The sequence below is a fragment of the Heptranchias perlo genome, chromosome 1 (genome assembly GCF_035084215.1).
Source record: "Heptranchias perlo isolate sHepPer1 chromosome 1, sHepPer1.hap1, whole genome shotgun sequence".
In the NCBI taxonomy this organism is placed as follows: domain Eukaryota; kingdom Metazoa; phylum Chordata; class Chondrichthyes; order Hexanchiformes; family Hexanchidae; genus Heptranchias; species Heptranchias perlo.
Genome location: NC_090325.1, coordinates 115,572,967 through 115,582,912, shown reverse-complemented (window position 1 = coordinate 115,582,912; position 9,946 = coordinate 115,572,967). Strand labels below are relative to the sequence as shown.

The 9,946-nt window shown below is 46.1% G+C and overlaps 1 protein-coding gene across 1 annotated transcript in view; it reads left to right on the top strand.

Moving 5' to 3' along the window:
• Window positions 1–9,380: 9,380 nt before the first annotated feature.
• The window catches only part of sdad1 (SDA1 domain containing 1), a 50,715-nt gene continuing 50,149 nt past the window's right edge, over window positions 9,381–9,946 (top strand). The window contains exon 1 of the mRNA XM_067990326.1: window positions 9,381–9,550. Within this exon, the coding sequence (XP_067846427.1) occupies window positions 9,461–9,550 (90 nt within the window). The 5' untranslated portion in view covers window positions 9,381–9,460. The remainder of the gene's footprint in view (window positions 9,551–9,946) is intronic.

Below are 9,946 nucleotides of genomic sequence, written 5' to 3'. Positions count from 1 at the left end.
ATAAATAGAGGCAGGACAGACCGACCAGAGGTGGCGGTACAGTGATATATAGTCAGGAGGGAGTGGCCCTGGTAGTCCTCAACATTGACTCCGGACCCCATGAAATCTCATGGCATCAGGTCAAACATGGGCAAGGAAACCTTCTGCTGATTACCATCTACAACCCTCGCTCAGCTGATGAATCAGTCCTCCTCCATGTTGAACACCACTTGGAAGAAGCACTGAGGGTAGCAAAGGCACAGAATGTACTCTGGGTGAGGGACTTCAATGTCCATCACCATGAGTGACTCGGTAGCACCATTACAGACCGAGCTAGCCAAGTCCTGAAGGACATAGCTGCCAGACTGGGCCTGCAGCAGGTAGTGAGAAAACCAACACGAGGGAAAAACCGACTTGACCTCATCCTCACCAATCTACCTGTCGCAGATGCATCTGTCCATGACAGTATTGGTAGGAGTGACCACCGCACAGTTCTTGTGGAGACGAAGTCTCGTCTTTACACTAAGGACACCAACCAACATGTTGTGTGGCACTACCACCGTGCTAAATGGGATAGATTCAGAACAGATCTAGCAGCTCAAAACTAGGCATCCATGAGGTGCTGTGGGCCATCAGCAGAAGCAGAATTGTATTCCAGCACAATCTGTAACCTCATGGCCCGGCATATTCCTCACTCTACCATTACCGACAAGCCAGGGGATCAACCCTGGTTCAATGAGGAGCGTAGAAGATCATGCCAGCAGCAGCACCATGCGTACATAAAAATGAGGTGCCAACCTGGTGAAGCTACAACGCAGGACGACATGCATGCTAAACAGCGGAAACAGCATGCTATAGACAGAGCTAAGCAATTCCACAACCAATGGATCAGATCAAAGATCTGCAGTCCTGCCACATTCAGGCTGAATGGTGGTGGACAATTAAATAACTAACGGGAGGAGGAGGCTCTGTGAACATCCCCATCCTCAATGATAAAGACAAGGCTGAAGTGTTTGCAACCATCCTCAGCCAGAAGTGCCGAGTGGATGATCCATCTCGGCCTCCTCCCGATATTCCCACCATCACAGAAGCCAGTCTTCAGCCAATTCGATTCACTCCACGTGATATCAAGGAACGGCTGAGTGCACTGGATACAACAAAGGCTATGGGCCCCGACAACATCCCGGCTGTAGTGCTGAAGACTTGTGCTCCAGAACTAGCCGCACCTCTAGCCAAACTGTTCCAGTACAGCTCCAACACTGGCATCTACCTGACAATGTGGAAAATTGCCCCAGTATGTCCTGTCCACAAAAAGCGGGACAAATCCAATCCGGCCAATTACCATCCCATCAGTCTACTCTCAATCATCAGCAAAGTGATGGAAGGTGTCGTCGACAGTGCTATCAAGCGGCACTTACTCACCAATAACCTACACACCGATGCTCAATTTGAGTTCCGCCAGGACCACTCAGCTCCAGAGCTCATTACAGCCTTGGTCCAAACATGGACAAAAGAGCTGAATTCCAGAGGTGAGGTGAGAGTGACTGCCCTTGACATCAAGGCAGCATTTGACCGAGTGTGGCACCAAGGAGCCCTAGTAAAATTGAAGTCAATGGGAATCAGGGGGAAAACTCTCCAGTGGCTGGAGTCATACCTAGCACAAAGGAAGATGGTAGTGATCGATGGAGGCCAATCATCTCAGCCCCAGGACATTGCTGCAGGAGTTCCTCAGGGCAGTGTCCTAGGCCCAACTATCTTCAGCTGCTTCATCAATGACCTTCCCTCCATCAGAAGGTCAGAAATGGGCATGTTTGCTGATGATTGCAGAGTGTTCAGTTCCATTCGCAACGCCTCAGATAATGAAGCAGTCCCTGCCCGCATGCAGCAAGAACTGGACAACATCCAGGCTTGGGCTCATAAGTGGCAAGGAACATTCGTGCCAGACAATGAGCATCTCCAACAAGAGAGAGTCTAACCACCTCCCCTTGACATTCAACGGCATTAACATCACCGAATCCCCCACCATCAACATCCTGGGGGTCACCATTGACCAGAAACTTAACTGGACCGGCCACATAAATACTGTGGCTACAAGAACAGATCAGTGGCTGGGTATTCTGCAGCGAGTAACTCACCTCCTGACTCCCCAAAGCCTTCCTACCATCTACAAGGCACAAGTCAGGAATGTGATGGAATACTCTCCACTTGCCTGGATGAGTGCATCTCCAACAACACTCAAGAAGCTCGACACCATCCAGGACAAAGCAGCCTGCTTGATTGGCACCCCATCCATCACCCTAAACATTCACTCCCTTCACCACCGGCGCACCGTGGCTGCAGTGTGTACCATCCACAGGATGCACTGCAGCAACTCGCCAAGGCTTCTTCGACAGCACCTCCCAAACCCGCGACCTCTACCACCTAGAAGGACAAGGGCAGCAGGTACATGGGAACAACAGCATCTGCATGTTTCCCTCCAAGTTACACACCATCCCGACTTGGAAATATATCGTCGTTCCTTCATCGTCACTGAGTCAAAATCCTGGAACTCCCTTCCTAACAGCACTGTGGGAGAACCTTCACCACACGGACTGCAGCGGTTCAAGAAGGCGGCTCACCACCACCTTCTCAAGGGCAATTAGGGATGGGCAATAAATGCTGGGCTTGCCAGCGACGTCCACATCCCATGAACGAATAAAAAAAAAGTAAGGAAGTTATGATGAACCTTTATAAAACACTGGTTCGGCCATAACTGGAATATTGTGTCCAGTCCAGGGCACCGCACTTTAGGAAGGATGTGAAGGCCTTAGAGAGGGTGCAGAAAAGATTTACTGGAATGATTCCAGGGATGAGGGATTTCAGTTACGTGCATAGACTGGAGAAGCTGGGATTGTTCTCCTTAGAGCAGAGAAGGTTGCAAGTAGATTTGACAGGTATTCAAAATCATGAAGGGTCTGGACAGAGTTGACAGAGAGAAACTGTTGTGATTGGCGGAGGGGTCATGAATCAGAGGGCATAGATTTAATGTGATTGGCAAAAGAACCAAAGGTGACATGAGGAAAAACCTTTTTACACAGTGTGTGGTTGTGAATTGGAATGCTCTGCCCGTGGGGGTGGTGGAGGCAGATTCAATCGTGACTTTCAAAATGGAATTGGATAAGTACTTGAAGGGGAAAAATTTTGCAAGGCTACGGGGATAGGGTGGGAGAGTGGGACTAGCTGGATTGCTCTTGCAGAGAGCCAGCACGGACTCGACTGGCCGAATGGCCTCCTTCCATGCTGTAACCATTCTATGATTCTATGATTTTGATATAGTCACAGAACATTTTAGATTACAGGGATGTGATTGCTGTAAAAAGTAAATCACATGAAAAGTGTTTAATGTTAAAGTATAAAATCTGTCACAGCTATCCATGTGATGCGATAAAAATCTCCACAAATAACAAAGTCACAAGGATGAAATTTCTGTTTACAACAATGATTTAACACATTGCTGATGAAGGAAACTTGATTTAGCTGTTAACAGATGGATCAGAATCCAATGCAATTTTTACACAATCTGGTCAAGCATGTGGAGCCATCTTAACAATGCTTCTGAGATCAGTATGTTTCTAGTTCAACAAGGCTCTATTAGACACTTTGTCTTCTAACCTTAACATTGACTTTAACAACTTCACATCTTAACTACTGCTCCCATTTTCTCTCTGGCAGTAGGTGCTGGCAATGTGGGATGGGTGTGAGCATTTCCCGGGATAGGGGGAGGAAATGGGTCAGTATTTGGGGTGGAGACCTCCCTGTCAGAACACTACGAGCGGGGAGGTCTACACCATTGGTGTTGCAATGCTCATTTTATTCTTCCACCAGACTCGCAGACCACTGGAGCTTGCTCCCTTGAGCCCATTCCCAATAAGCTGCTGAATTTGATAAGGTGCCACATAAAAGGTTGTTACGCAAGATAAGGGCTCATTGGGTTGGGGGTAATATATTAGCATGGATAGAGGATAGGTTAACAAACAGAAAACAGAGAGTAGGGATAAACAGGTCATTTTCAGATTGGCAGGCTGTAACTAATGGGGTGCTGCAAGTGCTTGGGACTCAGCTATTTACAATCTATATTAATGACTTAGATGAAGGGACAGAGTGTAAAGTTTGCTGACAATACAAAGCTAGGTGGGAAAGTAAGCTGTGAGGAGGACACAAAGAGCCTACAAAGGGATATAGACTGGTTAAGTGAGTGGGCAAGAAGGTGGCAGATGGAGTATATTTGGGGAAATGTGAGATTATTCATTTTGGTAGGAAGAATAGAAAAACAGAATATTTTTTAAATGGTGAGAAAGTATTAAATGTTGGTGTTCAGAGAAATTTGGGCGTCCTCGTACAATAAAGGTTAGCATGCAGGTACAGCAAGCAATCAGGAAGGCAAATGGTATGTTGGGTTTTATTGCAAGGGAGTTGGAGTACAAGAGTAAGGAAGTCCTATTACAATTGTACAGGGCTTTGGTGAGACCACAACTGCAGTCCTGTGTACAGTCTTGGTCTCCTTATCTGAGGAAGGATATACTTGCCTTAGAGGCTGTGCAACGAAGGTTCACTAGATTGATTCCTGGGATAAGAGGGCTGTCCCATGAGGAGAGATTGAGTAGAATGGGCCTATACTCTCTGGAGTTTAGAAGAATGAGAGGTGATCTCATTGAAACATATAAGATTCTGTGAGGGCTTGACAGGGTAGGTGCTGAGAGGTTGTTTCCCATGGCTGGAGAGTCTAGAACTAGGGGGCTTAGTTGCAGGATAAGGGGTCAGCCATTTAAGACTGAGATGAGGAGGAATTTCTTCACTCAGAGGGTTGTGAATCTTTGGAATTCTCTACCCCAGAGGGCTGGGGATGCGGAGTCTTTGAGTATATTCAAGGCTGAGGTGGATAGATTTTTGGACTCTAGGGGAATCAAGGGATATGGGGATCAGGCAGGAAAGTGGAGTTGAGGTTGAAGATCAGCCATGATCTTATTGAATGGCAGAGCAGGCTTGAGGGGCCATCTGGCTGACTCCTGCTCCTATTTCTTATGTTCTTATGAACACCCAATTTCCCTCCTGGCCCCCATTCCAACTGACATTGCAAATGGTTCCCTCTTCTCAAGTACTGTTCTCCTCTCTTTCAAAACTACCATCATCAGCCCCTCCTCAAAAAATTCTCCCTTGACCCCTCTGTCCTTGCAATCTCCCTTTACTCTCCAAAGTCCTTGAACGTGTTGTCACCTCCCAAATCCGTGTCCATCTTTTCCACAACTATATGTCTGAATTGCTCCAATCAGGTTTCCGCCCTACCACAGTACTGAAACAGCCCTAACCAAAGTCACAAATGACACCCTCTGTGACGGTGACCATGCTGCACTATCCCTCCTCGTCCTCCTCAACCTCTCTGTGGCCTTTACGAAATTAATGGGCAGGAAAAGACTAGCTGGTCCATCAAGTCTGCCCCACACCATGGTGACTGAACCACCATGGCTAAACACTTCTTCCCTCTCCTGCCCCGCCCCACCCCCTCACCCACCTCACACCCATCCTGGGAGCCATGTAATCTCTTGGGAGAGGCAAAATACAGAAAAAACCCAGGGCCAATAAGGGAAAAAATACTCTGTAAAATTCCTCTCTGACCCCCTCAGGTGATCAAAACCAGTCCAGGAGATCACCTTCTATATGGTGTGATCTCTGCCCCAGTCAGGACGGTCCAGCTCTGTCTTGAAGGCAGGGAGTCAGCACCCACCTCACCAGCCGACAATGTATTCCAGAGGCTCACAGTTCTCTGAGAAAAGAAGAACCACCTAATATCCAGTCTATTCCTACTCCTCCATATTTTAAACTCTTGTCCCCTTGTCCTCCCAACCTGTTAAACTGGAATGATCTATCAATAGGAACCCTTTAATTATTTTATAGACCTCTATCAAGTCACGTCTAAGTCTACTCTACAGTAAATAGACCCAAGGTCCTTGAGCCTATCTGAGAAGCTGAGGTTCTTTAAGCTAGGAGACATTCTTGTAGCTCTCCTCTGGAACTTTTCCAAGGCCGTTATATCACCCACCATGTGGGGGCACCAAAACAGAGCACGGTACTCTAGATGTGGTCTGACCAGCGACCTGTATAGTGTCAAAATGGTGTCCTTTGATTTATACTGAATGGTTATACCAATACCTTGTTAGCTTTAGCTACAGTTTCTCTACATTGGTCATGAACCTTTAGTGATCTGTGCACAATAACACCAAGATCTTTTTCTCTCTCAACCTCTTTCAGTATTGTTCCCTGCAAATGATACCCACCAACATGCATGACACTACATTTATCCACATTAAATACCATTTGCCAATGTGTGGCCTATTCCCCTAGCACATCTAAATCTTTTTGGATTTGATTGCACTCCTCTCATCTTAACCCTTGCAGTAATTTTGGTGGCATCTGTAAACTTACTTAACATATTCCCAACACCAGTGTCCAGGTCATTAATAAAGACCATGAAGAGTAACAGGCCTAGGACCAAACCCTGAGGGACACCATTAGTAACATGTCTCTAAGTTGAACTACATCCGTTAACTACAACTTTTTGGCTGTAGGATCGGAGCCAATTCCTAATCCAGCTTGTCAAATTTCTACTGATACCACAAGATTCTATCTTGTGAAGTAATCTAGTGTAAGGTACCTTATCAAAGGCTTTCTGAAAGTCCAGATAGACAATGTCTACCGGATTACCTTCATCCACTACCCTAGTGACTTCCTCAAAAAACTCTATCAAATTTGTTAGGCACGACCTATTTTTTCAGAAGCCATGTTGTGTATTTCTAATGGCCCCTTCCCTTTCCCAGTGATCATAAAGGGCATCTCTTATGATCCCTTTTAGCATCTTCCCAATAATGGACGTCAGGCTTATAGGCCTGTGGTTCTCTGGCTCTGATTTGACCCCTTTTTTGAAAGTAGGAACTACATGAGCTAGCTTCCAGTCTAAGGGAACTATCCCTGACTCTACTGAACTACTAAAGATACGGGCAAGGGGGTGGGGGTGGGGGGATCACAGAGCAGATGTCCCATCTCTTTAATCACCCTTGGATGAATATTATCCAGACCTGGAGCCCTATCAATTTTGAGCTTTCCTAATCTAGCCAAGATGCCATTACTATCTATTTTAATATTAATAATACTATTCAATACTGAGCACCCCTCATCTGGAACATAAGCATCATCTACAGGAGCATAGAGCGATGCAAAATAGTCATTTAGCAACTCTGCCACAACCTGAGAATCAGTTTGAGTCTGCTCTACAGTATTCTTTTGTGGCCCTATATGGTCCTTTATGGTCTTCTGACTACGGACGTAGCTAAAAAAGCTTTTGTTATTACTGCCACAATTACACACCATCTTAGAACCATAGAACCATAGAAAAGATACAGCACAGAAGGGAGCCATTCGGCCCATGGTGTCCGCGCCGGCTCGAAGAACAACCAGGTGCCCATTCTAATACCACCTTCCAGCACCCGGTCCGTAGCCCTACAGCTTACAGCACTTTAGGCGCAGGTCCAAGTACTTTTTAAAAGAGTTGAGAGTCCCTGCCTCTACCACCAATTCGGGCAGTGAATTCCATACACCCACCATCCTCTGAGTAAAAAAGTTTTTCCTCATTCTTTTCTTCTTTTCCAGAGATCTCTTGGCTAATCTTATGGCTGTTTTTGTCTCCCTTAATTGCATGCGGTTGACCACAATATCCTCCTTCAATGCCTCTCCTCTGTAGTCCAGCTCAGTAGGACTACCCTTGTTTGGTTTCACCCTTACGTATCCGATTGCTGTCACAGCATCTCCAGCAATGGCTTTTCTTCCCGTCCTTATACCGTTACCTCCGAAGTCCCCGGATCTAACCCCTCCTCTTCCTCATCGGCATGTTGCCCCTTGGCAATATCATCTGCAAACGTGTACGCTGATGACACCCATCTTTATCTCTCTACTACCTCTCTCGATCCATCCACTGCCACAGTGATGTCAGACTACTTGTCGAACAGCCAATCTTGGATGAGCCGCAATTTCCTCTAGCTGAACATTGGCCTCCATCACAAACTGTGTATCACAATTGTTGTTCAATTTCTATGATATTTTGATGTTGCTTTTGATCTAGTCCTGAGCCCCAGGGTGAGGGGGGTGGGGGTAGAGAGTCAGCCTCGTGGCGGGCACACTTTTTTGCCAATTAATGACCCCAGTTAAGCAATTCAGCAGTTGGCCTTGAACATCTGGAATGTCAAGATGACAAGTACATTGAAACTTGTCTGACGCAGGACCTTCCACCACACTGAATACAGATATCTGTGGTATAGCGGATGGGAAACATTGAGACAACAATTGCCAAAAGGTGTTAACTGAAGGCTGGGCATGATTACATTGTCGTATATCCTTGGATTCCATAATTGAGTTGCAGAGAGATAAACAGCCCCTGCTGAATTTCTGTATCTTCAACTGATGGATGGAGTATGGTATGCATCCATGCTATGATTAGAATGATAGTAGCAATGCATTCAAACAGTTACATTGAGTTGTGTTGCTTATCATGCAGCTCATGAGGAGTTCCTGATACCTACTGTCAACCTTGTTAGTGCTCAAGCCGTGTTTATCAGTTGTCTGATGACCAGCTAATGACTATTTTCTTGTGGGACTGAGAGGTTCCATGATTACACACCTGGCAATGGAAAATTGGAGCCTCTATGGCATCTTAAGCAATCCAATAACTGAGGGAGGCAGGCCTGCAATACTCCAGGGCATTGTCGATGATTGACCTATCAGCCTGGCTCATTATCACAGAATCGTACAGCATAGAAGGGAGGCCATTCAGCCAATCGTGCCTGTGCCGGCTTTTTGAAAGCACTATCGAATTAGTCCCGCTGCCCTGCTCTTTACCCATAGCCCAGCAATTTTTTCCTTTTCAAGTATATATCCTACTCCCTTCTGGGAGGAACAGATTTGTCATTGGGAGCTGGGATTTTTCCCATCCGGCTCCAGATAATTCTGCAAGCCAATATACCCTAACAGGTAGCATGGATCTCACGACAAACTTGTACTTTGAATTTGCTGTGTAGAGCGAGATGTTGACTTGTTTAGACTTTTCTCCTCACATGTTGTGTCTTTTGTTATGTAATTCAACATTCCAAAAAGAAAAAAGGTCACAAACTCACTCCAATAAAAGTCAAAACCAGAACAAAGTTCGAACTAAAAGTTCCACTGGGATCTGCTCATGATAATAACCGATTTTGAAAAATATGAGAGTGCAATGACAGCTATTTGAATTCCAGCATTTGCACTTCATTTTTCTTTTTTAGCTTGTGATTTCGAAATCGTTTGCTTTTTGCTTCGCGCTGCGCTTCTTTTTGTCCCCGCACGGTAACGGTAGGAGCGGTGGCCCCAGTGAGAGGCACGTTGTCTCAGGTTCTAATCGGAACAATCGGATCAAGAATCGACAATGTCGGCGAGGAACAACAACAAGTTGCCCAGTAACTTACCGCAGCTCCAGAACCTCATTAAAAGGGACCCGCGCTCTTACACCGAGGAGGTGAGTGACGCCCGGCCCCCCCCCCCCGGGTTGTCCTGTTTCCACCCACTTGTTACTGGGATGAGCTCAGTGCAAGGCCGACTTTCCCAGCGACCGCTGCAGTCGTTGCCAAGGCACGTTTTGAAAGTTACACTTTCTGTAGCTCTTATCAACTTGAATCAGGCCGTTATTTATTAAAGGGGCTGTCAGCGTTGAGCAATTGTTAGCAGTAAACTTTATAATTTCATAAAGTGATTCCCAGTTGCAGACCCCAATTAAATCTGTGGCATGCTATCGGCTTTAAAGTGTAAGGAGTCGCACAACACCAGGTTATAGTCCCAACAGCTTCACCTGACGAAGGAGCCAAGCTCCGAAAGCTTGTGATTTCAAATAAAGCTGTTGGACTATAACCTGGTG